General features: G+C 39.7%; 2 protein-coding genes across 6 annotated transcripts; both read right to left on the reverse strand.

Moving 5' to 3' along the window:
- Positions 1-3,545: 3,545 nt before the first annotated feature.
- On the reverse strand, positions 3,546-15,668 carry chka (choline kinase alpha). 5 transcript variants are annotated; one of them, XM_027003979.3, is made up of 12 exons: positions 15,237-15,668; positions 14,790-14,895; positions 13,087-13,137; positions 9,371-9,484; positions 8,468-8,601; positions 7,701-7,805; positions 7,388-7,446; positions 7,175-7,262; positions 5,835-5,943; positions 5,613-5,719; positions 4,617-4,698; positions 3,546-3,884 (listed from the first exon to the last, which is right to left on the reverse strand). In XM_027003979.3, exons 1-12 carry the CDS (start codon positions 15,467-15,469, stop codon positions 3,825-3,827), a joined length of 1,248 nt encoding a protein of 415 aa, XP_026859780.2. In that variant the 5' UTR covers positions 15,470-15,668; the 3' UTR covers positions 3,546-3,824. The 5 variants fall into 5 exon arrangements, with proteins under 5 accessions (XP_026859780.2, XP_081571982.1, XP_081571980.1 ...); XM_081715856.1 differs by lacking the exon at positions 15,237-15,668 and adding an exon at positions 13,881-13,943 and having other exon boundaries at positions 14,790-14,891; XM_081715854.1 differs by lacking the exon at positions 13,087-13,137.
- A 3,883-nt stretch (positions 15,669-19,551) lies between these two features.
- kmt5b (lysine methyltransferase 5B) lies at positions 19,552-26,597 on the reverse strand. Its single transcript, XM_027003935.3, has 10 exons — positions 26,246-26,597; positions 24,549-24,879; positions 24,260-24,407; positions 23,967-24,132; positions 23,743-23,852; positions 23,482-23,648; positions 22,904-22,923; positions 22,662-22,798; positions 22,350-22,546; positions 19,552-22,203 (listed from the first exon to the last, which is right to left on the reverse strand). The coding sequence occupies exons 2-10, from the start codon at positions 24,700-24,702 to the stop codon at positions 20,822-20,824; spliced, it is 2,481 nt and encodes an 826-aa protein (XP_026859736.1). The 5' UTR covers positions 24,703-24,879; positions 26,246-26,597; the 3' UTR covers positions 19,552-20,821.
- Between the last annotated feature and the right edge of the window lie 176 nt (positions 26,598-26,773).

The following is a 26,773-nucleotide window of genomic DNA, read 5'->3' on the forward strand; positions in this document are numbered from 1 at the left end:
TGCAGTGACAGTCTCACATTCCAATCATGGGTGGCCCAAACTTCATTTTGCTCTATATAGTACTAGTACAGTTCATAAATTGTATTTGACACATAGCTAGGTTTACCATAAGGTTTACTGTATGGACAAACAATGTTCATTATCGAGTATATCCTGCTATATGAGTTATGAATTGTAACGGCCCGAGTGCCGCAGGGCGCGGAACAGGACGTACAGACTCCCTCGACTTTGTTAAATGACATTAAAACGAACGACATTGGTGGCACTCACACATAGTAACGACATTGAACATAAACACAAACAGTTAAACCAACAACGAAGACAGAACATGACAGAAGCAAACGACATTAACAATGACCAACACATAGGCATGCACTGATGGAGGTTTAAATAGAAAGACACTCAACAGTAATCCCCATGCAGGTGTGTGCCATCACGGAGGGTGTGGCCACAAACAAGGGTGAACCCCCCTGCATGCTGCAGTCCGTACCACATGAATCGTGGGTGGAGCGTCCCATGACAGTTCCTAAGAAATAGCATCTTATAAAAAGATCACATTGGTTTCATAGAAATGTTCATGAAAATAATTTTAGAGAGTAGCCCCGCAAAATATACAACCGATGACCATTTAAACAACCACAGGCCCTCTGAGTGGCACAGTTCTGGAAATAAACACATTGCCAGTCAACGAACAAATGGGTGATAAAGCTTATCTCAATTCCATTCACCCTGTTTTATCTATTGAATCATGCATTACCTTTCCTGGAGCTGAATGCCGTTCTGACTTGGCACAGTTCAAGTCTGTTCTACGAGTCAAAGATTAAAACCACATAGTTGCAAAACGCTGCCAAGTGTACCTAAGATTGATCAGATTCACACATTGTAGGCAAGGTCAGAGTACGGAGATGCTGTAAACACAAATCAAGTATCGTTAAGTGTGATTACAAAATATACCTGAGCTGCTCAGGACACTCAGGTATGCACAAACAAACAAGAAACAGCTCTGAAAGCCAAAGACCATGGGATGGAGGATGATATAACCTTGAGGTTAGAAATAGTCAAACCTTACTACCAACTTACTGCACAGTGGCCCTGTCCTCTGCCGTGCAGTGAAACCCAGATTTGTGTGTTTTCTGCTACAGAGATTTGCATTCAGTAGTTGACACTTAAGAATTGTACTGGATGACTACTGGCCATTTCATGTAGTGAACAGATGAGTAGTAATAGTTACTGAGGCTTTATGGCCATACAATAGGTGTTCATGCATATGCAAGTGCCTTGTCTTGTGAACTACCCCTCTGCCTTGTGGACACCCCTCTATACAGGGGAATGAAGACTAAACAGTAATGGCAGCAGAAAGAATGTCAGTGCATCGGGTGAATCACATGATATGCCAAAGGAGGCAAACATGACATTGAAACACTGCAGTGTTTTAGTCCACAGAGATTAAAATGCTCTTTCTAGCAAATGTCACCCTGATTCAGAGTGAAGAGTAAATTGTCTATTTCTTCAGTCCTGATTGGTAGATAGTTTAGTTGTCTTAAACTTTGTTCTCTATGGTCCTCTGTCAGTTAGTTCTGAATTACCAGTAAAGGGTATTTCATTTATCCTTAGTAATGACATTGCTGGTGGTACACTGTTTCGACTTCCTGAGGCTGTGGATGAACCACTGGAAAATGTGGCCATTTCTGATCAGACATTAGAGCATGTATTCCCTACATGCTTCATGACTCATGCTCAGGCACGTAAGTTTGATGAGGTGAGCTTGTCAGGAACGTTTTTAGGTAATGAGTCGGTCTTGAATTTAGAGTCTCGGCATCCAGAGCTTCAGAATGAGCAGCCTTTACACCAGGATGATAAATGCGGTTGTATAGATCCTATTAACAGGAATGCTTTGATTGCTTCTTATCAAATCAACAATACAAATATACAATCCACAATTAATGCCCTGGTGGTGTCATAATAATTATATACAACTAGAAACAAACACTATACAAGGTCTGATTCAGTACTGAGGTATGCATTGCATTTTACTGGATAGGGAGATATATTTAACTGTTCATAGTTCAGGAAGCTTTCAAGTTTATGTTTAAACTGTCATGTTTAATTTCAGAAGTGGGGTGAGGACAGGAAAAATTGAGGACAGGAAAAAAACTTTTTTTTGCATGTTTCTGTTTATTAGCAGAGCATTTGTTATTACAGAACAAGAATAATTCCTTCTGTTTATTAAGGAGTATAGTGGAACTACATTTCAGTACATAGAGAGCAAAATGTAGAGTGATTCATAATCATCCTGAAGGTTTGGACATATGTGAAGGTTTCTTAGTTGATCTGGGAGCTTGAGGGCCAATATGTTATGCATAATTACATTTGCTCAATTACAGCTTTTTGTTTTTTCTACTGGCCATTAAATTATTGTTTATGGATGCCACTAAATTTGCAGAATGTATATTCACTGCTTGGAGATTTGACATGTGAAAGATGTGAAAACAGAACAAGTCATTAAAATGTTACACCCAAGATCCTAAAGAAAAAGGAATTAAGAACATTTCAGAGTTTTTAAAGAATACAACTTTCTTATTAAGAAAAACACATCTTCCATTAAAGGAAAAAGAAAGTTCCATTTAGAAATACCAGTACTTTTTTTCATAACTGGTACTGAAGAGTGGCATTCACAGTTATGTTAGCAAACGTTTCCAATAAAAATAATAATTACAATCCTAATATGTAAAATAATAATAATTATCCTAATAACGAAACAAAAACAAGCCAACTCCAAGTTCATCACAGTTAAGTAGAAAATATGAAAAACTAAACCAAGAGAACTGTGTTCACTCTCATGTTATTAAACAATAACACATTTAATAATACATTTTGAAAAGAAACATAAAAAAATCACTTACAATCTGACATGTTTAAATGTACTAAACATACTAGTATGTCAAAAATATTTTTCTAAAGGAAAATGTTGTCATTAAGTAAAACATTAAATGTGACAGTACTTCTACGCAGAACCAGTAAGCTAACAGAACTAGCTTCTATGAATCTATGTTCTTCATGGAATAGCACATCTAATGAAGCTCTTTTTTATCAGGTCTACAGTGGTCAGCTCCCAGAGGATGTGTCTATATGCTATTGTTTACCGACCTACTTATAGAAAAATAATAATATAGTCGTTCAAGGAGAAAAAGAAAAATAGTAAACCAATGCCAAAAAAAGGAGTGTAAGACTTCACATAAAAATGGGATGAGTATTAAAGTTTATCCTACCATTGGAAATCATAAAGTCTACAGTGCCAACAGAAGTTGGTCTCTTGTACCACTCTCAAAGGCCATGTTTAGAACCTCAGTTTTTCACATTTCCTAGTACAGGCTGTAAAGATAACCTAGCTGAGTTATTGCCCACAGCAGTAAAAGACATCACACCTGGCAATTCAGCCGATCACTTTCCCACTGAACTGGGCTGAGCCTTGCTTCTAACTGTTAGTATAGTATGTATTTTTCTAACTGCTCATGACTTTGGTGAGTATTTCTATGTAATCTTGATGTTTTATTGATGTTAGTGTATTTTTTCCCCAAAAAGCATTTAGGACCAGGCATGCATATTGAAAATGTGGAGCTTAGGGAGGTTAACACTGAGAAGCAACACATGATGTAGTCTTCAAACACCTGATGGAGAGTTAAAGGTAAGTGGTACTGATTTTGGTTCATGCAGCACTGTAGAACCATTTAGAGTAGCAAGGCATCCCGTTTCTAGTAAACTTGAAAGCCAGATCATAAGCCTCCATCTTGATCATCTCAGACTCTGACCTAATAATCCTTTGTTCAAACGCCAAGCTTCTTTTTGAGCTCAAAGTACGCACTGAACCTGGCCATGGCATAGTCCTGGAGGGCGGGGTGAAGGAGAGCAGATGAGGTCAGGTGGGGCAAAGAGGGGCAGGTGGGGCAAACAGGGGCGGGAGGGGCAGGGAAGAGGGCAACAGGAACGGAAGGAAGACAGAAGAGAGGGAGCAAAGGAGAAAGACAAACTTCAGTCAATTATGTGGATATCATCTTTGTATGCACTATGCAGTTGTCATGTTACCCTGACTGGTAATGTCTGCTGTATTTGATGTGTGTGGTGTTTGTTTGTTTTTTTACATGTTTGTGTAAATGTTACACACCGCATAATTCATAAGTCGTGTTACCCTGAATTGCCAAATGTTTGGACTTGGTTCAGGGCTGTCAGGCAGCACAAACACTGCAGTGGTCATGTGTAAACTTAGCCAAACAAAGGCCTACTAAAGCAACCCACATACACCAGCTAAAATCTGCAGTGTTATTGCCTAAAGGTACCCCTGTGTAAATATACATAAAGGATAAGATCCAGCTAACATCAAAGCTATTATCAGAAAGAAATATTGGATGTTGTAATTCGTTATGTTGATAACATAGATGGGGGACAGCATAAGCTAGAAAATGTGTATTTATCATATTTTACATATTTTACTAGAATCCTTTCATTAATGTTTATGTAGTAAACAGCAAGAGATTAAATCTTAAAAGTGGGACATTAACTGTTGCATTGGCTTGAACTTAAAAAAAAAAAAAAAAGCAAAGCATCTGTCAATAGCTCACCAAGTAGCCAAACTCAATGGTTGATATTTTCGCCTGGATCATTGACCAGAGGCCCCAGAAGAAGTGCGAGGCAAGAGCAAACCTGAGTCAGAAGAGAGGTTTGTTTTAAACACTCTGGAGAGCATGGAATGCTGAGAACTAAAAGCTAGTTTTAGGAGCTGTGATACCTCCCACTACCTCCAACAGCTCCTCCTGAAAATGAGGGCCACTCTTGGACACACTCCAAGACTTCATTTCTCCCTCACCTCACCAGCAGTCTGTATAAAGTGTGTGACGGGCGTAGTTAGGGAGGCTCACCACTGTTCTGCTTTTAGGTGCCCTGGGCTAACGGGTCCTCCGTTTAGAGTCAATAAACTAGCAGAGCAAATAGAAACTCACTCAACCATGTAAGTAATTTATGTAATTTAAAATGAGGCAAATAGTTATAAGTAATAATTGGGTTTTGGGGAAGGCAGTACTAAAAGCAACTAAAATGGAATGGAGTGTGTTGCACCTTACCTGCATTAAAGGAAGGAAGTGCAAGAGCTAGTTCAATTTCTTACTGGCCAATTTTAAAATGCCACAAACATAACAGCCCGTTAAAAAGGAAGTCCCCACATGTGACTTCGATGCATGCAAATATAAACATGACAGTCATGCCTCATTTTTTTGTTGACACATTCTGAGCATACGTCATGAAAAATGCAATAGCAAGTGGGCACTCCATGTTTACGTTTGCCTTTATGTGTAGCTTTTTTTGTTTGTTTGGGAGGTTTCTTGCCAATTTTATTCTTCCATGTATACTAAGCCCTGTAACTCTGATCAGCAGACTTGGGAATGAAAAGTTGCCCTGCTACTTGTTGCTTCTTGATAATTTAATAAACCAGTACATTAGCACATAAAATGACCATTCTATTTATTCTGATATTTACTCTGGCAAACAGAATTAAACCGGCAAATTTTCTAAAATTTGGCAGTCAGAGTGTTTAAATTCTTCCAATAGCCAATACAAGTTACCTGTTAATTTCCACCAACATGTCCTCTCTCAGTTTTTGTTGATCTTCATCACTTAAGTTTTCTAGTCCTGAGTCGGATTCTGACAGATAGGTTTTGATGAAATACATCTGCATGAAAATAAAATAGTCAATGTCATCATATTCTGTGGAGCCATTCCAAGTGCTCTACAAATGTACACTCTTAGCATATTACTCGGAGTGACAAATGTCCAACATCTCCTACCTGCTCATCTTTGGTAGGATAATTGTTGGTGCTGGCTTTAAAAAATGGAGACGTGTCACAGTTGTAGTCATACATCCACTCACAGAAGAAGTTTCCAATGTCAAATCCCCTATAAGACAAAGGAGTGAGCCCTTTGAAATGACTTTCACATTGCACAACATCTGGTGCACATATTTGCAGGGTTTATTTTCTATCATCAGGGTTTCGTTTCTACACACGTAGGACACAGTAAGCATAACGCAATTTTTAAAAAATATATCGCACATGTAATTTATTTCGGGCTTTGTATGGTCTTTTTTGAACCAGCACATGGAACAGTCCAGCCATCTCAAAAAAGATAAAAACCTGACTCTGGCTTTTAAGGAGTACAGACAGAGCCAGATGAACTGCAGATCAGTTGGCCAGCCACCCAAGCTCAGCACGTATTTGAATAAGGCATGCAGCTGCTGTGGAAACCCAACAAAAGAAGGCACAGGACAGGTGCAGAGGTTGCGAGAGGTACTCAGTCTATGACAGCTCATGAGATAAGCCTGTGTGCATGGATGGGAAAATAAATCATGTCCATCCATGCATGGTTATCTCAAGACTTTGACACTCCAAATAGCTCATTTTCTAGACCCCCCTTGTTTTTAAAAAAAACAACACTTCTGTTAACAAAAACAAAAAACCCACACTACCCACAGAATACTGGAAACTTGGATGTCCATGTATTCTGGGTGACACCTGATCCATCTATTGGGACAGGTGTGGGAATGTTAAGTGTCATGACAAAAGTGTTTTGATTGGGCCAGTGGGTTGGGTGCCAGAGAATTCAATGTCTGGAAGTCTGTTCCAAGAAATGGCACAGCCTAAGCATTCCAAGCATATCAGAGTAAGCACTCGGGAATAACAGCAGAGGAAACTGAGATATCCACTACTTCTGAATTCACTAGCTAAGGATCCAAAAATAAACATACAAGATCTCAAAGAATTGAAAAGAAGAGCTTTGAAAGAAGCACATTACCCATCTCCTCTGTGTCCAGTACTATATCACGTACAGTCTGGCCCATTACTTAAAAGGTATGCCCATAAAAGATGACAAAGCAGACAGTGATCTGGTAAGAGTACGACTTGCTTAATTTGCTGCCAAAACAATCACCAGTGTCTTTTCAGATCTCAAGTGGCAGGCAAGTAGTGAGGAGTTGCACTGCCAATGTTTTTATCCAACCATTCTAAGATGAGTCCATTCAGGAAAATTACTGAGGCCATTACCCTGTCAGGACTTTATATTCAAAATTTTCTAGGGCATACTGGTGACTGAATCAGCAAATGTACTTCAGCACTTACAGAGGCTTACAGACCTGTAGTTGTAGCTGCTGTACTCAAAGTCAATAAGCATGAGTTTCTGTTTGTCCGTGTCGTCATGGCCACTCAGGAGAAGAATGTTTCCTGTGTACAGTCACAATGATGAAAAGGCTAATGAAAACAGCACTAAAAGACCCTACATTTAGGCTAAAATAGCACTCAAGTATCTTTTTCTGCCTTTATTTTACTCTTATTGTTGCTATATTTACCTTCTTGTAGGTCATTGTGGCAGAAAACAACAGGGGAAGGGGTGGATTCCAGTAGACACCTAAACAGTACAGTCATCAGTTTAATTTCCCATATTTAAGAAAGCAGAACTATTCAGCACAATTAACAGGTTTTAGTGAGTTGCCTTGTTCTCCGCCAATGACGATTCTCCTTCACAAAAAAAACTGTTATGGGCATGTACTATTTAAGGAAACTATTTGACTATGTTAAGCCTAGTAAATACTCCAAGCTGTCCCATGTCTGCATGCAGGGTGTGCTAAAATTGCATGTATACATTCCCATTGTCTGCTTTACCTGAGGCTTTCCATTTCCTGAGGCAAGTTGTGGCTCATAAGGCAGGTGAACTTGCGCAGGTGTGTCTCTCTGGTGAAGGTCAGCCTTTGCACTTGACTCATGTACCTATGTAGTGGGGTAGGACCAAATGAACAATCATGAGGTACAGTAGCTCACTGGAGCAACAGTCAGACCATAAACACTCAATCAGTTATGTAAGGGAGAGGTTGCCAACCATGTTCAAATTTTATGTTATGTGCCAGCTATGTTCTAGCTACGTTCTAGCTTATGTTTTAGCTATGAAACATCTGAGTCAGGAAATTCATGTTATGTTCATGTTAAGTTGCTGATTGTTTGGGACATGGGATACAACTCCTAAACACCCAGTGCTGGGTATCCTCAAAGACTGGATTGTGAACCTCTCACATGACAGTGGAACTATCACCTCAACATAATCTCAAATTGCACTCAGCCCTTGCTGAAACTGCTCTAAAATCAGACCATTAATGAGGTGACTGGATAGGCTAAATCTCACTACACCATACTTCTTCTATTTATAGCCTGGCTAGAAACACTTTCCGGTCAGTAAAAGTTAAAGTTGGTGTGTTAACCTATGCTGACAGTGTTGCAATGTTTGTTTCTTCGCTTTCCAGCTCTCATTCATATAAATGTTACCTCACTGTCATCTGGAATAAATCGTGCAGAAACTTGTTTATGTAACATCTCAACTCAGGTCGAATTAACAAATATCTTGCACAAATCAGAACCAAGTTTATGAGGTGTCTTACTTTTTCATGGTGCCAAACAGCCATTTGGGCTCTTTGTTGAAAGGCATCCTCATCTGGTGGAACCTGGCGATTTTCTCTGCAATCTCAGCAGATATGCTGGGAATTCTCAGCTCTTCAGTGTTGAGCTTCCTGCTCTATAAACACAGAATAGGCAGAGTTTGGAGGGATAAAATAATGATTTTGTAATTTGCATCAAGAACATCAGATAGTATCTTGTGTAATCATGAATATATACATATAAATTATCTCACAGTCCTCATGCAGTTCTTGGAAAAATAACTATGATGCTGGATTAATTATAATTCATTTTAATACGCAAAATCCTGAATACATGTCATACATTTAATTAGAATCATTTTTTCTTAATGTGTTAAAAATATGAAAAATAATGCTATCTGTGAATCATACAGAATATAATTTTTCTTTAAATATAATTAGAATAAAATGCAGATTCTTGCATGCATTAACAAAATATAGAGTAACAGTATGCCTGGTAAACACACACACAAACACAAACACACACACACACACACACACACACACACAGCAAAACTGTTATATTCTTGCTTCATTTTGCGGTCTATCAGTATGAAGCAATATAAAACTTATATTCAGTCTGTATACTACATATTTTTAAGATTCTGTTGTTAGCCTTGGGGAAAAAAATTGGATGGCCACAAAGCTGAAATTTCTTGAAAAGGGAATAAGTGCACAAGTAGACCAAAACATGCTCACACGCCCAGCTCAGAAATGTCAACAATGCACGTTCAATGCAAAAACATGAGACAAACAATGTTATCCTGAGCCAGTTCTGAATGCAGCCACACACATCTATGCACGCCAACATTTCAACCAGTCACTGCTGTCTGATTGATAGCTATGGGTCCACACTGCAACACTCACTGGAATATACTGTTCCAGTCTCCCCTGGGGGAAGATGCCATAAAGCTTAGGTCCCAGCTGCCTCTCGGCCAGGATGGCAAACATCACGCTCTCCAGGACCATAGCCTCTGCTCCCTGCAGACACACAAACATACACACGATTAAAAATATGCTCAGGGATTAAACAAAAGGTGCAGCTCTGCAGTCTGCTCACTACATCTCCCACACCTCCCAAAGTAGGTCAGTAAGAACACCATCTTTGATTGGTATGTCAATAGTCATATGACTAGGGTTGATACTTTGGATGAAGACAGGCTCTGACAGAACTGTGGGACTTTGTTCGTTGTGGCTGTTAATGCTGATTATCTTAGGAAATGGGGTTAGTAGAAAGATGTTTGATAACATTCTTCCTTCAACAGGATGGCAACACATTTATAAAAAAGCCAATGGTTTGCTTTTAATGGATTTGATGTCCAGTATAATATGTAGCACAGTGGAATGAAAGTAATTGAATGAAGTAATGAATTAAAGAATCAATTAATTAAAATGGACTGAGATTCTCTTAGTATTGTCTTCATTTAACAACTTGTCATGATGTAATTATTTCAGTGAAATAAGCTTTTTTTTTTTGGTTGAGGATGTTTGTTAAATGTGAATTCATTGGCAGTGCAAGAACAAGATGAGTGGGGGAAAAAACAGCATCTCCAAGAAATAAGGGAAACCATTGTGAGGGGAGGTGCTAAACTTGGCAAACACCTCTGGCTTTTAATTCTGCCTTCTTAACTAAGTATGACAATAGGCCTTTTCAAAAGAGCCTCAAAATTGTACTTGAATGTCAAATACACAATTTCCCTCATATTTTTGAGAATACACTATATGTAAACAAATATACCAATACCTTTAACATCACAAAGGAATATAATAATGTTGGTGTGGGAATCTGAAACTCTTTTGATAAAGACAGCTACATATATATACAGACATAATTACTGTGACAGCCTATGTGCTGTGCATCCGGTGAATGAAAACAATATTGATCCAGTTATGTCTATGGTCTCCATGATGAGGAGCTGCAGACTGTATTAAGTAATGTATTATGTAATGTGCTACAACAGTACTGATGCAGTAGTACTAAAATGAAAATATTCATATTTTCATAGTCTCTGTTTTAGTGATTGTCCTGGCAGACATTTTGTGTTTGTTACTCACATAGAATGCAAAGAATATTAAGGAAACATAACCCAGGCTGCTCTAAAATAAGTGAAGAGCGCCCAGGTGAAAATCAGACATTTTTATAACAAATATTGCTTATATGTGTTGATGTTTTGCTGCCATTCTTTATTGCAAGAACTGAAATCAAAGCATTTACTTAGGGGGGAAATGTGACCCAGATTTTAACTGAGTCCTTCAGTGCCCATGTGTAACAGTGTCCTCTTCAGCAAAGCCAAACAGGAACACCAGGTCCTGTGCACCAAGCCCCTCCACACGGAAGGAAACTGTGCTTCCTCAAAATGCATGCACATTTGGAAATAATATTCAACTTGAATGGCTCAGATTTCAAGGAGAAATAAGTTGTGTAAAATAATATTGAGGTAGGGGGAACAAAAAGGGGTATGAAATTGGCTGAATAAATTTATGATCTGTGGTTGTCTATAGCTTGCATGCTGCTTCCCATGCTGTCTCACACTCCCATTTATTAATCATGTCCTGCTGAGGACATCTGGAGATGTGCACATGATGTGGAAGGGGCAGACCTTTCACTGCAAAGTCTCATGGGAAGATTATGGGTTTTCATCTTTTAATTATTGCTCGTTGCTGTAACATTTAGTTTAAATGTAATCGTGGGGTTTTTTTTACACTCTTGTAATTAGTAAATGATTTTTACTCCATAAACAATCTGCTTTCTTTTAATTCTTAATGTTATTTACAGGACTGTCATTGAGTGTGTTAACCACACCTGCTGCAGTGCTGCTCCTAACTGCTACAGCAACATCCAACCTTGCTGGAATGCGGTGATCACTTGTTAGAAGTTGTGCGATGTCCACAAACTAAAAATACCACATACACAAACAACCACCCACCAGTTATTTGTTGAGTAGTCTTGCCAAAATGTTAATATGCACAATTTTAAGCATTGTTTCCAGTTTGTGTCTTTCCTGGTTTTCCTTGGCAGCTGTGTTTTTGATAACAACTCCGGATTCTGTTCTGGATTGTTCAATGTGGAAATCAGGGCTTGGAGTACTTTTGTCTACAAACAGCCTGCATGACCTGCACTGGTACAGCATACAGACATGCTTTTGTAAATTAATGTTTTCCTAGCTGGTCTTTTGCAGCATCACAATGGTATATTGCATTAGACTTTTGATTCTAATTGTATGTATGTATAAGAGAAGGCAAATATAATTCAACTAGAGCTCAATTTTATGGTGCTGCCTAGTTAGACCAGAATGTAAAAACAACTTGTATTGTTTTGCTAGTGTTGCACAATCATTTGTCATGGCAACCTCCCAAGTAGGTAAGAAGTCAGTCAGTAATCATGTAATAAAAACATGCATATTTAATTGTCACTATCACTGCCTATGAGGTTGGTTCTCAGGTAACACCTGCACCGATGCTTGTTTAAACTCCCTCCAGTCTCTCTGACTAAAGCAGTGGCCATGTGACTTCATGGCAGGACAGCAGCTGTAGGGTTTTTCCACTAGGGTTTTTCGTACCTCTTAAAACATGAGCTATAAGTGAATTAGTCATGCAGATCAGACGAATTATTTAGCAGCGAAGTAGACAGATGCAGCATCCACTATGCAGTAAAGGTCTAATACAGTGCAGTGGCTGTGAAACTAAGAGTTAATAACATGCAGTTTGAGTGGATTACAAGCAATATAATGAGAGACATGGGGAATTGGTAGTCCTGGTCAAACATATGCAAAACAGAAAACATGCAAACTAGGGAAACTGAAATCCACCGTGGGCAGATAAAAAAATTATTGGATGCCTGGCAGCAGACAGCAGGGATAAAGCTGGATAATATTGTAATACCTATAGCAGTTCCTATGTGCCTTTGGTGGTAGTAATACAACTATGAGAGTTTCCCCTGGGTCAAAAGATGAATACAGCTTTTGCATGTTTAGGTCACAAATTTTTACTCATTGCTGCTTAACGGTAGGAGGAATTACTATGAGATATTACAAAAAAGCATCTTCTTTCTATTTCAAAAAGAGCCTCTTAATTGACAGTTAGCCTTTCTGTTAAGTGTCTTTCTCCGGTTGTATCAAACTAGCATAAGAGAACTGAATAATGGCAATACCAAGTACGTTTATGGAAAAACTGAAAATGTTATGGTTTAAGAAATCACAGCAATGGTGATGACCTATAGCTATCAGCCACGTGCTGAGAATGAATAATCACAAAAATAGCAAAAGCACTGTTAAAATGGTCATGATAAAAGTCATACACTGTTAATGTTTTGAAAGGCATAGGGGAGAAAAGAAGAATATTTACAAATCTGCCAGCAGTAAACAGAGGTGTTATACTGGGAGCCATGACCTTCAGTCATATTGGTTTGCGTTCATGTTCAATTCTATCCAGTATCCATGGGTGGCAATGCTGTTAAAATTAATGTTTTTCTAAAAGATCCTTTGGGTTTAAGAATCCTTATCAATATATATTCAAATATTACACATAAGATCCCAAGTTCAAAAAAAGAAAGAGAAGGAAGTCTTTTGCCATTTATTACTTACTTGAAAGTCAATTTTGTTTGACTGTCTGGATTCCCCTTTATTACAGGACATCTAGGAATGAGAGAAAAAGCAAACACTAACCATCAGTGGTGGACAAAGTGGTGGATTTTTTTCCCCTCTTTTTTCGACAGCCATTTGATCATCACCACAAGGAGGCAGCAACAGCCGACGAAAAAGACCATTAAAAAAACAAGACCATCTCCAAAAAACCAAACAAACAAAAAACACACTCTGCCATGTCTCTGGAGGCACAGGGAAAGTCATTTTTTCAACAAAATCCATTAAAAAACAAACAAGTTTTTGTTTTTGTTTTTCCTTTATGGTTCTCTGTGATTTAAGAATTTATTAAGCAGGTTTATAACTACAATTATCAAAACCATGTTCCAGCTGACTGATTCATAAACCATACTCGAATAATCCATTAGCTACCATTTTAGCAGAAACAAACTTAAGACAGTAAGAATCTTGGTAACCATACTGCAGTGCACTATTCTTCCAGTGGCAGTGCAATGATGAAAAAATAAATCAAAGTCTCTTTTTACTGTTTTACAGGTCACACACACACACACACACACACACATATATATATATATATATATATATATATATATATATATATATATATATATATATATATATATATATATATATATATATATATATAAGCAGACAGAACATTTCAGCCTGAGCAATACGCACAATAAGGCTCAGTGTCCTAATGCTTACATTTTACACATAATATGCGAGAACTTGGTTGAAGACAATGCTATGGCTTCAGGGATCTAATACTGTACCGTGACTGGCATGGTGGGATCACCTGGAAACAAGAGTGCTCAAGGCACGCTCCTTTGGCAAGCCTACGGCAAAGAAGACACGCATGTACAGCCATGGAGGTACATCACCCAGCAAACACGGCAGTCCTCATTCACACACCAGCATGCAGACACATACTTGCTTGCATATGCTTTCTTACACAGACACATGCACATACCTGTGCACACATTCACACGCACACTCTGCCTTTCTCATTCAGAAATACATTTACACCCCACCCTCTTGTAATGACTTTTAGTCATGAATTCTTGTGGAAACACCTTAATAGCAAATACAATTCATGGCTTTATAGTTCTAGAATAAAAACTCTGATGCTTTTAAAGAAATATCGGAATAGTGCTATCTGTTATTCATCAAAACAAACCTTTTTTTTACCAAATAAACATACAATCAATCATGTGGATTAATCAACTGGCCAAACCCACTAGACCGAGCTGTCAATTACCGAATAGAACGCGGGCAGATATTTTGCTCAAAGGCACATACCTTACAAATCACTTATTATCTGACATTGAAAGAAGGAATGGAGAGTTGGGTAGGAATAACGTGAATTAAGTATTTCCCACAGTTATCAAACTATACCTGTATTCCATCTATCACAGTTTACATTACATTGTAATAACACGTGCATCCTCAGTCATCTCGCCGATGGATTTGGGAAGATGTATGAACAAAGATTTTTTTCTCCATATTTTAGATAAATGGCAGGCCCCTGGATTCTGTCGACGTGTGTAAAGCAGTCGTATGCATTTAGACCAATGCAACAAAACCATGAGCACAATTATCTAATACACAAATAGAGTGCAGCTAAACAAAGAAAACGTGATCGCGCGATACCGAATAGAACTGCTAGAAAATGGCAAACACACCTGCAAAATTGCTCCGTATAAGCGCAGAAGCACGTTCCGCGGTTCGTCTCCAACGCCCGCCTCCTCCGGTAAAGCGCAGAGAAACAGACTGTTGCTGAGACCCCCCCTAAAATGTGTTAAAGAAAGAAATAAACAAATGAACCAAAATTAACCATTTTACATTACAAATAAATCATAGTAGAAACATTACAGACTAATGATATATGTGCCAACACATTAGATACATCTGGTTAAGGCATGATCAAGAAACTATCAAAAGCATAAGACGCCCTATAAATGTATAGTTACAATCAATAATGGATGCTAACCCAAGATTGTTAATTGGATCATAATTACTTACATGTCTCTTATTAAACCGACGACCGTGCATAGTCGTTAACAGAGAACACATCCAAAACATCTAGAATAGCTCTCAGGAATGCGCACATAATGTACGAAGTAGCCTACCTGATAACTGTGATCTGAAAATCATCTTCATCGATCGATTTCCAAGCTCCATGAAGAAATTCTTTACACCAGAGATACGCCATATGTTTCGTCTGCTGGTCGGGCTCATTCGGTCGAATATCTTTACATTCGGGCTCAATATCCGGCTGGACTTGGAGTGCATTCTCTGTTACCAAGAAATCCAGTGACATTGAAGGGGAGGATGAGACCCCATTGATTAATTTAGTCTTCATCTCAGGCTAATGTAGGCAACTGCCAAATTTCATGAGACAAAATAAATAAATTCGGGATGGCTATGTGATCTGAAAAAAACGGAGGTTCTACTACAGTGGAAGTTCGCTAGCTAAAGCAGAAGTCGGATATTTCAAACCAGCGATAACAATGAAATTCTTGAAGGGATGGTCGTGCGTGCTGATGTATAAGCTGTGTATGGCGCTTGTAGTGCGCAATCTGTTAAAGGAAAGGGGTGTGGGCTCCGCCCATCGTGATTTCTGATTGGATTATTCAGACACAGCCCCTTGACAGTGGTAATCTTCCAATCTTAACCGTAGACTGTATATGCAGTTTATGATCTTTGTTAAAAATAATTTTTATCTATTCTTGTATTTTAATTTTGCACAGTCTGTCGCAGTCTTTTGCAAAACTGATTTGTGCACTTGTACTGCGCCACTGAACGATAAGAGCTGGGGCGGGGCAGAGGGGCGGAGACGAATAATTGTAACTAATCAAAGGCGCTTTTTTTTACACGCAAAAACCGGAAAAGCAGAAAATCCTGGCAAATCATAATGTTATCAAAATGTTTCCCCGGAAACGCATTACTAAATGAGTTGACAGTAGCGCGATAGCCCCGGGCTATCCAAAGTAACAGTAACGTTTATGTTAATGTTAATCATGTTTACATTAGCATAAACATCAAACGGGAGAAATCTACTACCTGAGTTCGTCTTTCTGTTATAAAAACAACAGCAGTTTTGAGTTGCTGTTGCTGTTTACGGGCGTTCAGGTTTTCTTTTTTCCCCTTTTTTGCATGCATTTGTGACTTTTTCTCTGTGCCTTCAAGTTTAGAAATATAGCTGTGAAGATATTTTCTGCAATTGAATTTTTGACATTCTCGTTCTGATTTTTATTCTACATTTATTGTCACCTTAAAAATAAAAGTAAACATTTTATTTAACAAGTTCTCACATCAGGCCCTACAAGAATAAGGGCGACAGCAGACGGAAGTCAACGACTGGCTTGCGCAGGAAATAGATCCCTCTGACCTTTCGTGGCGCAAAGTATCCGGAATAACAATAGTAGACTAGCGCTACAGGCACAATGTTGAAGTAAGGCAGTTCGACGATTTCAAATGTGCTCTGCTGTGACTTTAGTGATGCTACGTCCACGTCCCATTTTATCAATTAAACAATACTGTAATGCTTATTTCTTGATCTTAATTTATTTTGGTTCGCGTTACATTATTATTATTAGTAGTAGTAGTAGTAGTAGTATAGCGCCTTTCTCAAACTCAAGGTCGCTTTTTACAAATATAGTTTTTTTTTTGTTGTTTGTTTGTTTTTGTTTTTTCTGTGACCGTTACTTTTGGGATCACCTGAAATTATTGATCCCGTGAACGTCCAGGAAATCCAGTAGCAAACCAGTATGATTTGTGGTACCTTTGCCCGTAATCGATGTGCATCGGTTGTTCACTGACTGCATTTACGGTAGGTTAACTTGCTCTGGATAAGAGCGTCTGCTAAATGCCGTACATGTAACTATAAGAAGTCAGTGTTTTTCCTAGCTAGTTTCGCAGAGATATTAACATTCTTTCTGTGTTGGATGACACTGACAACCTGTTTTCATATTGGCAGTTTATGACGGTGCCTGACTTTCCTGTGTCCTGCAAATAATTTAATGCAGTGATAATAAGATATTCCTAAGGGGCTTATCACCTGCTTAAAAGTAATTTTAGCTTTGATCATGGGAGAGGTAAGTTTTACTGGATATCATTCATTGATGACATTGACTGGAGAATGACTTGTAATGTCAAATGTATTGTATCTTTAATAAAGCCAAAGAAATTCATTTTAAATGATTCCACAACATTTGTGCAATGAACTCACTTTGGACATTGATAGCGTATACTTTTTGTGGATTTGTTTATGAAACCTTTATGCACCTTTAGTGCAACACAAAATTTTTTGGCCTGATATGTGTGTTGTTCTGGTTAACCGTCTTGAAGGAACTTACTCTTTAACACTCAAGGACATCGTTGTTATGACAAAATATCTAATAAGCTCCTAGTATATGTTGTGAACTTTTTATTTTGTATGATACTTTTTTTTTTCAACAATTTTTTTTTCTAATTGTCTACCATCTCTGGTAGACATTTTGGTTTAAACTGAATCACTTCACAAATCCATGCAGTTTATAAACACCAAGAAAGCAACAGATATATCAACTACTTTAATCTTCGTTTCAAAGATAGGTTTATAAATGCTTCCTTTCCTCTCGAGTGCATAATACTGAAATGGATGTTTGATGTTTGTATAAATCTTTGTATTTATATATATCTTTTTTCTATTTTCCCCTATTCTATTTTTCACCTCTGATCTGGTATTTATCATCCTACCTGCTCTACTGTTTTAATTATGTTACATTGTGTTGGATCTGGGTGCTACTCAATCCATTTTTTGAGTTTTCTTTATGCACAAATAATGATTTTTTTTAAGTTATAGTGCACTATGTGTAACAGTATAATGACCAATAAGGAACCTTGAATTACCCTCTGAGAATTTAGACAGCATTACAAAATGAGTGACACTAAATAGAACAGTAAGGTGTGACGAGCGTGGAGAAACTCCAGTGGCCTGCACAGAGCCCTGACATCACCTGACTTTCTCGCCTTTAGTGTCTGACCAACTGTTTTGTTTTATTTTGTTTTGTTTTACTGAATGAGCATAAGTTCTTATAGACACAGTACAAATTATTGTGGAAGGAATGTGTGGCAGTATCCAACACTGTCGCTTTAAAGATGTTGCTGAAACGATGCAATTTTGCAAATAAAACAAGGTCACATGAGGGGCTTGACGTGTTTTCAAATAAAACGTAGCATGCCAAATGTTGATGTCACAAGCAACAAAATGTCTATTCGAAACAGGCTATCGCAGAAAAAAACTGTTCAAATGATACTTGTATTACCATAGGACACGTGTTTTAATAGGCCTATACACATTAGAAACGTTTGTTAGGGTTTCAGCGCGCTAGTCAAGGTTTGCATGTATCCTATAATTTACTCTACTTCTGTAATTTAGATCTGTAATTTACAATCAAAACGAAGTAACTCCACTTGCGTTTTTACAAACATTCCTTCATTTTTGTTTTTCGCAACGTAAGATTTTTTCACTGTTCTACAACCATTCCTTTAAAGGATTTGTCAGAATACAAAGCGATTTTTAAAATTCATCAATACGTGCAGCACTTTCTTTTACTTTGCCTGCAGGTTCATCATAAGAAAATGCCATCCTAAGGGCTAACCTATCAAAATAAATCATACATTCACGAGTAACTATAAGGGGTTATTCTGTCTAAATGATTAGTTAAATAACCCAAAAGACAAATCAGAGACGAACAACTAAGTGCCTGCGCATCAAGCTTTAGCTTGGCAGGTATCAGCTACGTGGCATAAAAAAGATTGCACAAGACACCCGACGCGAAACTTCTCTAAGTCTCTATTCCGTTCCACTCGGCAACTACTGTAGCTACAACGCTGTCGGAGGAGTGTCTGTAGGCAACTACAGCAACAGACTAAGATTATTATCGATACACGTGTCCTATATTCGGGTCACTATCTTAGACAGAAAGAGTTCAAAAAGCTCTCGTATACTGCTTCTGTAAAATACTGAATGGTCATACACGTAAAACAAATCTTTCCTGGGACAACTAGTGACACTTAAACTATAACATAAACATTATAGGAACAAATGTAGTTCATTTAGCCTATTTATTCTGACAATGCTGAAGGTTTTAGTAACCCTATTTAGAGACTTAAATCGGCATTACAAATCCCTGTCCTAAACAAGACACTGAAAACCAAGTGTACGCAAATTCAGAAGAATGACAGCTTATATTGGCAAACCACAACATAAGTTACTGTTTGATGTGCCAAAATGCTTACAAAATCAATAACTTCCTCCATTAGTCAGGACTACTGGTCACTTCTACCCACAATGGCACGAATGGTTGTCACTTCATAATCATGGAAACATTTTATACCATTGTGCCTCTACTAGATACACAAATCTCAAACAACGAGGACACATGTAGACACAGCAAATATCTTGAAAATGACTTTTATATTGTTTTCAAGTACTCAAAACACTTAAATAAAAACAAGTCCCAGAATATACAGAGTGAGGAAGCCCCCCCAAATGCATGTATACATCCCACATTGTTACTCCCATGAAGTTCTACAGAGGAAGGCTGAGAAGAACAACCTGGGGAAATATCTGTGATCATTATGAAAATTAGCATCTGGCAACCTGTCTGAACTTATAGACAGCATTATATGTACCAGATGAGAGAAAGAAAACCTTTTTTCTCTTTTTTAAGAAAAAGTGTCAGCTGCCTACTCATATGGTGAGTAATTAAATTATAGACTAACAGCTACTCTCAATAATTACCTCACTGGCAAAGCACAAATTGCACAAAGCCACAAGGTCAAATACTTGTATATTGTCATTAACAAATTATGGATTAAATTTTTCAATACAACTTGATTTTTTAAATCAGATTTTGTGCCTAAACACTTCTTCCTATGGGACTTCAGAGGTCACACAACATTTCTGCTGTTCACACACTACTTCAGTCTTAACTTTTTTAATGGAACAGCACCAGGCCACAACAATGAGCACCTTGACCTTGGATGGCCAAAACATCTGATACATGACAAAAGAATTCAAACAGAACATTTAAAGTGGAGAGAATTTTATCATTTTAGGTTTTTGTCACCCCTCTGTACAGTTTTTTTTTCAGTATTCCCTTTAGACATGATGAGTGGAACACATTCTTCTCCACACTGTGATTAAAAACCCTTCTGAGACAGACTCATACATTGTGTTTTTGAATGTGGACGAACATATCCCAGCCGCCCCCCCCCCCACCCCCCACCACCAGGCTGAGAAACCAAAGACTTTTGAACCAAAGAGGCCAAAATGGCCAGTGTTGAATGAAGACTTGCAGGGCATGTAAGCACTAGGCAAACAATAATGCTTACTGCTGGCTATCAGTGCCCTGGCAGCTTTTATTTGACATTAGTGTTTCTGACTGGGCCATTTCTTTAGTGGAACAAAACAGCAAAGCAGGACAAAAAAATGCTGACAAACATTTGCACATTAATCAGACTTGGATAGAATATTCATACATACCTGTACACTTTCTACAATATTTATAGTCATAAGGAATAAGGAATAAAGAAGTGCCATCATTAAAATGTAGAGAAAGATATCTTGTGTCGATTTAATTGTAAATTAACCATCTGTACTCCCCATTTAAATTACATAATTCAAATGGACATGATTGGTAGGAACAAGGACTATTTACATAGCTTAAGCATTGAGTCTGAGTGACTGGTCCTCTCTTCTTCTAGAGGAGATGTCAATGTCTATGGAATCTTTGCCCACTATGAGCCGCAGGCGTTTCGCTGGTGGAAGTGGGATGAAATCATCCTCATTATCAAAGTAGTCGTCCTCTTCCTCATCCTCTGAAGTCAGTGAATCCTCCTCGATGTTCTGACCCACCTGAGCAGCCACCTCATGCTCAAGAACCTCACCTGCTTCCCTCTTGACTATCCCCGTGAAGGTGACATCATCGGGGTAAGGCCTCCTCAGGCCCGGGCTGTCCTCCTCGCGCCTTAGCTGGATCTTTAGCTTGGTAGAGGTGCTGGGGGGGCCGTGGCCAAAGCCATTGTTCAGCTTAGCCACGTATGAGCTGGCCCGCTCCTTCTCCCGCTCTTTACTGAACTTGATGCTGATCTTGGATGAGCCGGGCGAGTGCGCCGGTTTGGCATCCCTTGGGTCAGCCTTGCTGCTGCTGCTGTCTCGTCGTCGACGCAGGGTCAGCTTGGGGATGCCCGTGTTGTTCTCCAGGATCAGCTGGGCATCGTAGCGCGTGATGCGGCGCTTCTTCTTGCCTTTGCCACGTCGCAGCGGCTTGCTGCTCTTGGCCGAGCCGTTGTAGTGCTGGTGGCGGCCGGGCAGGCCGAGTGGCACCTTGCCACAGTCTGCCACATCGGCAGCCCGGGCTGCGTGCCGCAGGTCTGGCACGCCCTCCTGGAGGAAGTCGTCCCCGTAGGAGCTCACCTCCTCCTGTTTTATCGTCCTCCTCCTTCTGGGGCATGTCCCTTTCCTGGGACAGCTGGCCTCAAGGCTGGGAGTGTTGATCTGGTGCCCAGGTGTCACAGGAATGAGGTCGCCAGGCTCTGCCTTGAGGACCACGCCGCCGGGCAGCTTGGTCGGGCTGCTCGGCTTTGACCCCCGTTTGCCACCAACAGCCTCCTGAGCACTGAGACAGGTCCGGGTGGACCTACGAGTTCTGTACGGACAAGGCACACTGTCCTTGCATGCTGAAGCACCCTTTGAGGAGTTCTGATTGTTTTCGTGAGCTGCTGTGCGGGTCACACTGCCCCTGCAACCAGAGAGGTGGACGGACCCTCGCCTGTCAGACTCTCTCCGGGAGGACTGCTTTTGACCCAGGCTTCCAGCACTCACTCGGCCAGGGGCCTTAGGCTCTGCTGCTCGACAACGTCTCCGTCCCTTTGACAAAGGCTGCGTGGGCTTCAATTTAAGTCTCTTTGGTAAACTGGTGTTGGTTGTTTGACTTCGTTTAGAGGATGAGGTAGAGGTAGGAGTGCTTGACAGAGTTTGCCTCGTTACAGCTCTGGCTTTGCAAAGCTTTTTAAGAGAGGGCTGCAACGTCCTCTTCCGTAATACTAAAAAAAAAAAAAAAAGAAATGGGGGGAGGGGAAAAAAACCCAAAAGAAAACAGCATAACTCATCCAAATATCCATCACAAGGTTCCAAACCAAAAGAAAACCATTCAATAACTTATTAAAGGACAGTTTCCAAGTGCTCTTACATGTCTGTCCACTGGGTGGTTCCTGAGACTCTGCTTCCGTGGAGGCGACAGACTGGCTGTCAGAGTTCCTGCTGCACTCCCCCATCTTCTTCAGCCTGTTAAGCCGTTTGTCAGTCTCTCTCAGGCCATACTTGCTATTGATCACAGGGACCTCTACAGGCAGCCCTGCTTTTGACTTAAACGCCCCAGTGCCACGCCTGAAAAGAAGACATGGTAGGAAAGCACAATTCTTTGTTATGAAATGAGCTGTGATTAGTCATTATGTCACTGTGCAGCCAAAAAAGGAGAAAGAAAATAGAAAAGGTATCCTACCTTTCACATGTATAACATTCACAGAATTCATTGTTCTCTCCAAAGAAGCCATCTCCATAGTAACAGGAGATCTCTTCCCCTGGTTCAATGTCGCGCAGGACCTTAACACATGCAGTGTCTCGACCTGTTGATACAAACTGTAACAAACCCTCCAATCAGCTATTTTCATTTGTGCCCATGCAGCAAGTTAATTGTCATAGGAAGCAATGACCCACTGACACCCATGCCCATTTTGTACTAACCTTGCAATTTGGCCGACAATCTGTAATGGAAAAGACAGAAATGTTGCTTAATTCACTTTGGTGGGTGATTAGGGTCTTTAAATGGTGGAGGGCATGTGGGGGTTTGGAAATCATCTATAACGAATATGCATCATGGGAAATAATTTCAAATTCACATGTAGTGCAGTTCTGCATTTTTTATGTCTCTTGCCTATCCTCCCATTTTGCTCTGCTCATTTACCTGCTATGCTACCTGCTCTGTCTTGTTGTAGGTTTTTGCTCCTTTTTCCCCCATTTCCTTCACTGGCCTGTTCTCCTTGGCTCATTGCCTAGTAAAGCAGAGGCTATACTGCCAGTTACCCTATACTAAAAATTCCATAATGAACATGCTGATGCTAGTATTTGAAGTTAATCAAGAGTTTTTAAACAAACAGCTATCTGTTGTTAAAAACAGGAACTTTAGCTTTAGCTACAGTAACTTTAGCTACGATCTGGTAAAAGAATAGATGTGAATTGAAAGTAGGAATGTGTTTTGTTCTCTTTCTTGAAGCAGTACCACCAATGGTGAAAGAACGCAGGGAAAAACACTGCACGCATACCATGATTAATGAAGGCAGCGGGTCCCAGCCAGAGCTGAGCGCAGTTTTTACGTGTAGAGTACATGACACTGAAGTCATTTTCTCCATGCCGTAACAACATTCTCTCTTCACTAGCAGACAACTCAGCAATGCAGCCCACAAGGTGTTCGATTTTATCATTCCTTTTCCTTAAGAAAACACGAAATGCAAAAATGAGAAACACTCACTAGTTTTGTGACAAAACAAAGGATTAATGAGTAAATGCCATTTAACTGAGCTCACCAATCTTTTGTTGCTACAATTTTGGCTCCATTTTGCTCTGAGGAATATCGATTGCATGGAAGAATCTCAAACCCACTGTCTGCTGCAAACATACGCAAGTAAACAAATACCTGCAAGGGAAAGGCAGTAAAGCTTATCTTCCTGATCAATGCAACAAGGCCTGACACCTTTGTGTGTCCAAAGCAGAAGGCTGGAAGCATGTTTACAGTAGGAACAGCATTTACATGTGCTTTAAAGAGTTTTTCCTGGGCCTTGGTTTTATTGAGAAAGTGATGTCTGCTCCAGTCTCCAGATGTCAAAGCCTGGAAGGCTTTTTCAAGGTTGTCAGTCTTCTTGAAGCTTTCAATCACTTCCCTAAGCTCTGTTTGCCGACCCTTGATTGGCCGAAACCTGAAAAAGTTAAATCACCCTAAAATTAGTGATAATGGTCATCTTATTGAAAGGCTATGCAACAGACAGACTACAGTGAGTGACAAACTCTGCTTTGCCAAACATGCTGAACTTCAAGAACACAAACCTGGTGTTCATTTTGTGGGTCTGGAAGCCCAAGTAAGGGTCCAGGATCAGGCTGGTGGACAGGTCATCATACTCACACAGCTCCTTGGCAGTCATGCCCGAGGAGGGCACATGCCGCCGTTCTGGTTCTGCAGCTACTCCGCTGAAACCTGACAAGCAGTGAAGTGGAACTCATAAAAGCAATGAAGACACTGAGCTAAACACTGAAAATCAAATCAAACCCGTGAATGTGAAGCAGTGGCCTAAGACTGGGGGGTGGCTTTTAAGCATAACTACATTTGAGCACTTACGTCGGCTGCATCTCCTGCCACTAGGGGAGCCCTTGCTCTGGCGCAGATGAGCCCTCTGAGTATTCTGCAGCCTGGTCTTCCCAACGGGCTGATCACTGGAGAACCTACTGCCATGTCTCCTGCCATTCAGCACCATGTTCTTGGATTCTCCCATCTACTTCATACCAGCTGGCTCTCTGGTGAAGGTGCATTTAGCTTCTATGTGCTTATGAGAAATCATGCAATGTGGAGAGAAGTGGAACAAGCCGGTTTTATCTCCCGCGTGCATGGGCAATTTGAATATAGACTGCAGCCCCAAAAACTTGCTTGCTGATTTAGAAGGTACTTCCACCTGTAAAAAAAATAAATAAAATTAAATTAAATTTAAAAAAAGGAATTTAGTGCTATAGCTTTCACAGCATATTACCAGCAACGGATGGCAAAATAAAAACACTGTCCCTGAACTGATGGAACCGGTAAGATGTGGGTCAGTTCACAGTGATGATTTGTGGAGTCCAACTGGACAGGAAAAAAAAAAAAGAAAAAAAAAGAAAAAAAGAAGAGGTAGAAATTCCACCATTCGGCTTGCGTTCCACTGTGCCTTCTGTCCGCTCACGTTCTTTTTACAATAAAAGACTTGAGAAAGTCAGATTCTTCTTTGGACAGTAACCATATTGGTTACTATTCATTACCATACCGATGCTTTTTTTAAACAGCAGAACACATGACGAGGTACGCATTGTACAACCCTAATGGTTGATATGCTGATTGAGTTGCTAACTATTATTGAGCGCAGACTGCCACCCTCTGGTTGCTAAGACAAATTAAATCAGATGCATGAGACAAATTAAAGCTAAAATTTCAGAACACTTGGGTGCTGGGGATATTTGCGCAATCTGTTATAATAAATATTTATGTAGTATTTTCATAATTAATAAACATAACAACTGAGATCTGTGCATGCACTAGCTAAGCAGCTGCAGTAGCTCGCTAACGCTAGCTCTATTGTCCATTTAAACATCCACATAGCGTAACTAGCAACCAGGGCAGGTGATCCAAACAAACGAGCGGCAACAGACGGAAATGCAAACTTATGTTAGAGATATACTAGACGTGATATTAATCTACGGAACGAATGAAAAAGACTGTTAACTTTATGTAGCTAGTAATATTCTCCAAATTAACGCTAACTAATTAAATTCCGTTTAGCACAAAGCTAGGTAGCTAGTTAGCTAGCTAGCTATATAACTTTAACCGAAGCAGCGGTCCTAGAGTAGCCCGCTAGCTAGAAAGTTTACCAGAACGAAACCCAGCTGAAAGCTAGTGCTCCGACATAAGGAAACACTCGGCATCTGGCAGTGACTGATAGATTAGCGTCTTGCTAGCTGAAGAACACAAATAGTTTGACCATGGACATCATTATAATGGTAACCAACAAGACAAACAAGCGAGTGCTACAACTAGGTTACACTTTTGTCTCGGATTCTTAAAAGACATTGCACCACAATGTTAAGTTAACCGACTGTTATCACCTGGCCCTCAAAACGGCTAAATGGTAAGCTAACCCAACAGCTAGCGGTTAGATAAATACATAAATGCTAGCAAGCTAGCTAGTTAGCTCGCAAGCTAACCACCCTGTTGGCTAACAAACGTACCCGGAAAGTGTCAAATGGGGAATGATCTCGCAAATGAGAAAAAAATAGTGTTTTAATACTCACTTTGTTCTTTTTCCTAAGTTAAGACCTATCCGTCACAAGCAACCGAGATGAGCGAAATGTCTGTCTAAATATGCCATATAGCAAACAAAAATTTCCAGATAATTTACATTAAAATTCAAGATGGCGACAGGGTCTAGCTGGAGTGGAAAGATAGGACACGGAACCTCCTTCGAAAGAACTAGACCCCGAAATATTTGCACTATTGTTGGTGGTTTCTAGTCCGATATGCCCTCTCTTTAAATCCGAGTAAAGTCCAACTTAATGTCACCGCAGAAGCACACAGTAGTCGCTTATAAAAGACTAGAATGTACTGCGAAACTCGGATGTATACAAAGAGAGCGTTGTTGTTTCCCTTTAAATGTCCACTCGCGAGCCTGTGATTGCGCAGCTTCACCGGCGTGCATAGCAACAACATCCTATCACCAGTGCAAGATAAGTTCCTTTATGTTCTCGCTGATTTACTTAAAAAGTTGACGGTGTCTAAAATAGTTACTGGACGCCAAATGGTATTACATAGAATCTTAGGAC

Source organism: Electrophorus electricus, chromosome 6, assembly GCF_041902795.1.
Source record: "Electrophorus electricus isolate QZ-2024a chromosome 6, ASM4190279v1, whole genome shotgun sequence".
Lineage (NCBI taxonomy): Eukaryota > Metazoa > Chordata > Actinopteri > Gymnotiformes > Gymnotidae > Electrophorus > Electrophorus electricus.

What these genes read in the sequence shown, in the direction of transcription:
- chka (XM_027003979.3), bottom strand. Translation starts at nt 15,469, where the DNA reads ATGAAGACTAAATTAATCAATGGGGTCTCATCCTCCCCTTCAATGTCA. An exon ending in TTTCAGATCACAGTTATCAG is followed by an intron (nt 14,896 to 15,236) that starts GTAGGCTACTTC and finishes AACACATTTTAG; the next exon opens with GGGGGGTCTCAGCAACAGTC. An exon ending in ATGTTGGTGGAAATTAACAG is followed by an intron (nt 4,699 to 5,612) that starts GTAACTTGTATT and finishes CTTCTGACTCAG; the next exon opens with GTTTGCTCTTGCCTCGCACT.
- kmt5b (XM_027003935.3), bottom strand. Translation starts at nt 24,702, where the DNA reads ATGGGAGAATCCAAGAACATGGTGCTGAATGGCAGGAGACATGGCAGT. An exon ending in ACCCACAAAATGAACACCAG is followed by an intron (nt 24,133 to 24,259) that starts GTTTGTGTTCTT and finishes TAACTTTTTCAG; the next exon opens with GTTTCGGCCAATCAAGGGTC. An exon ending in ACCACCCAGTGGACAGACAT is followed by an intron (nt 22,204 to 22,349) that starts GTAAGAGCACTT and finishes TTTTTTTTTTAG; the next exon opens with TATTACGGAAGAGGACGTTG.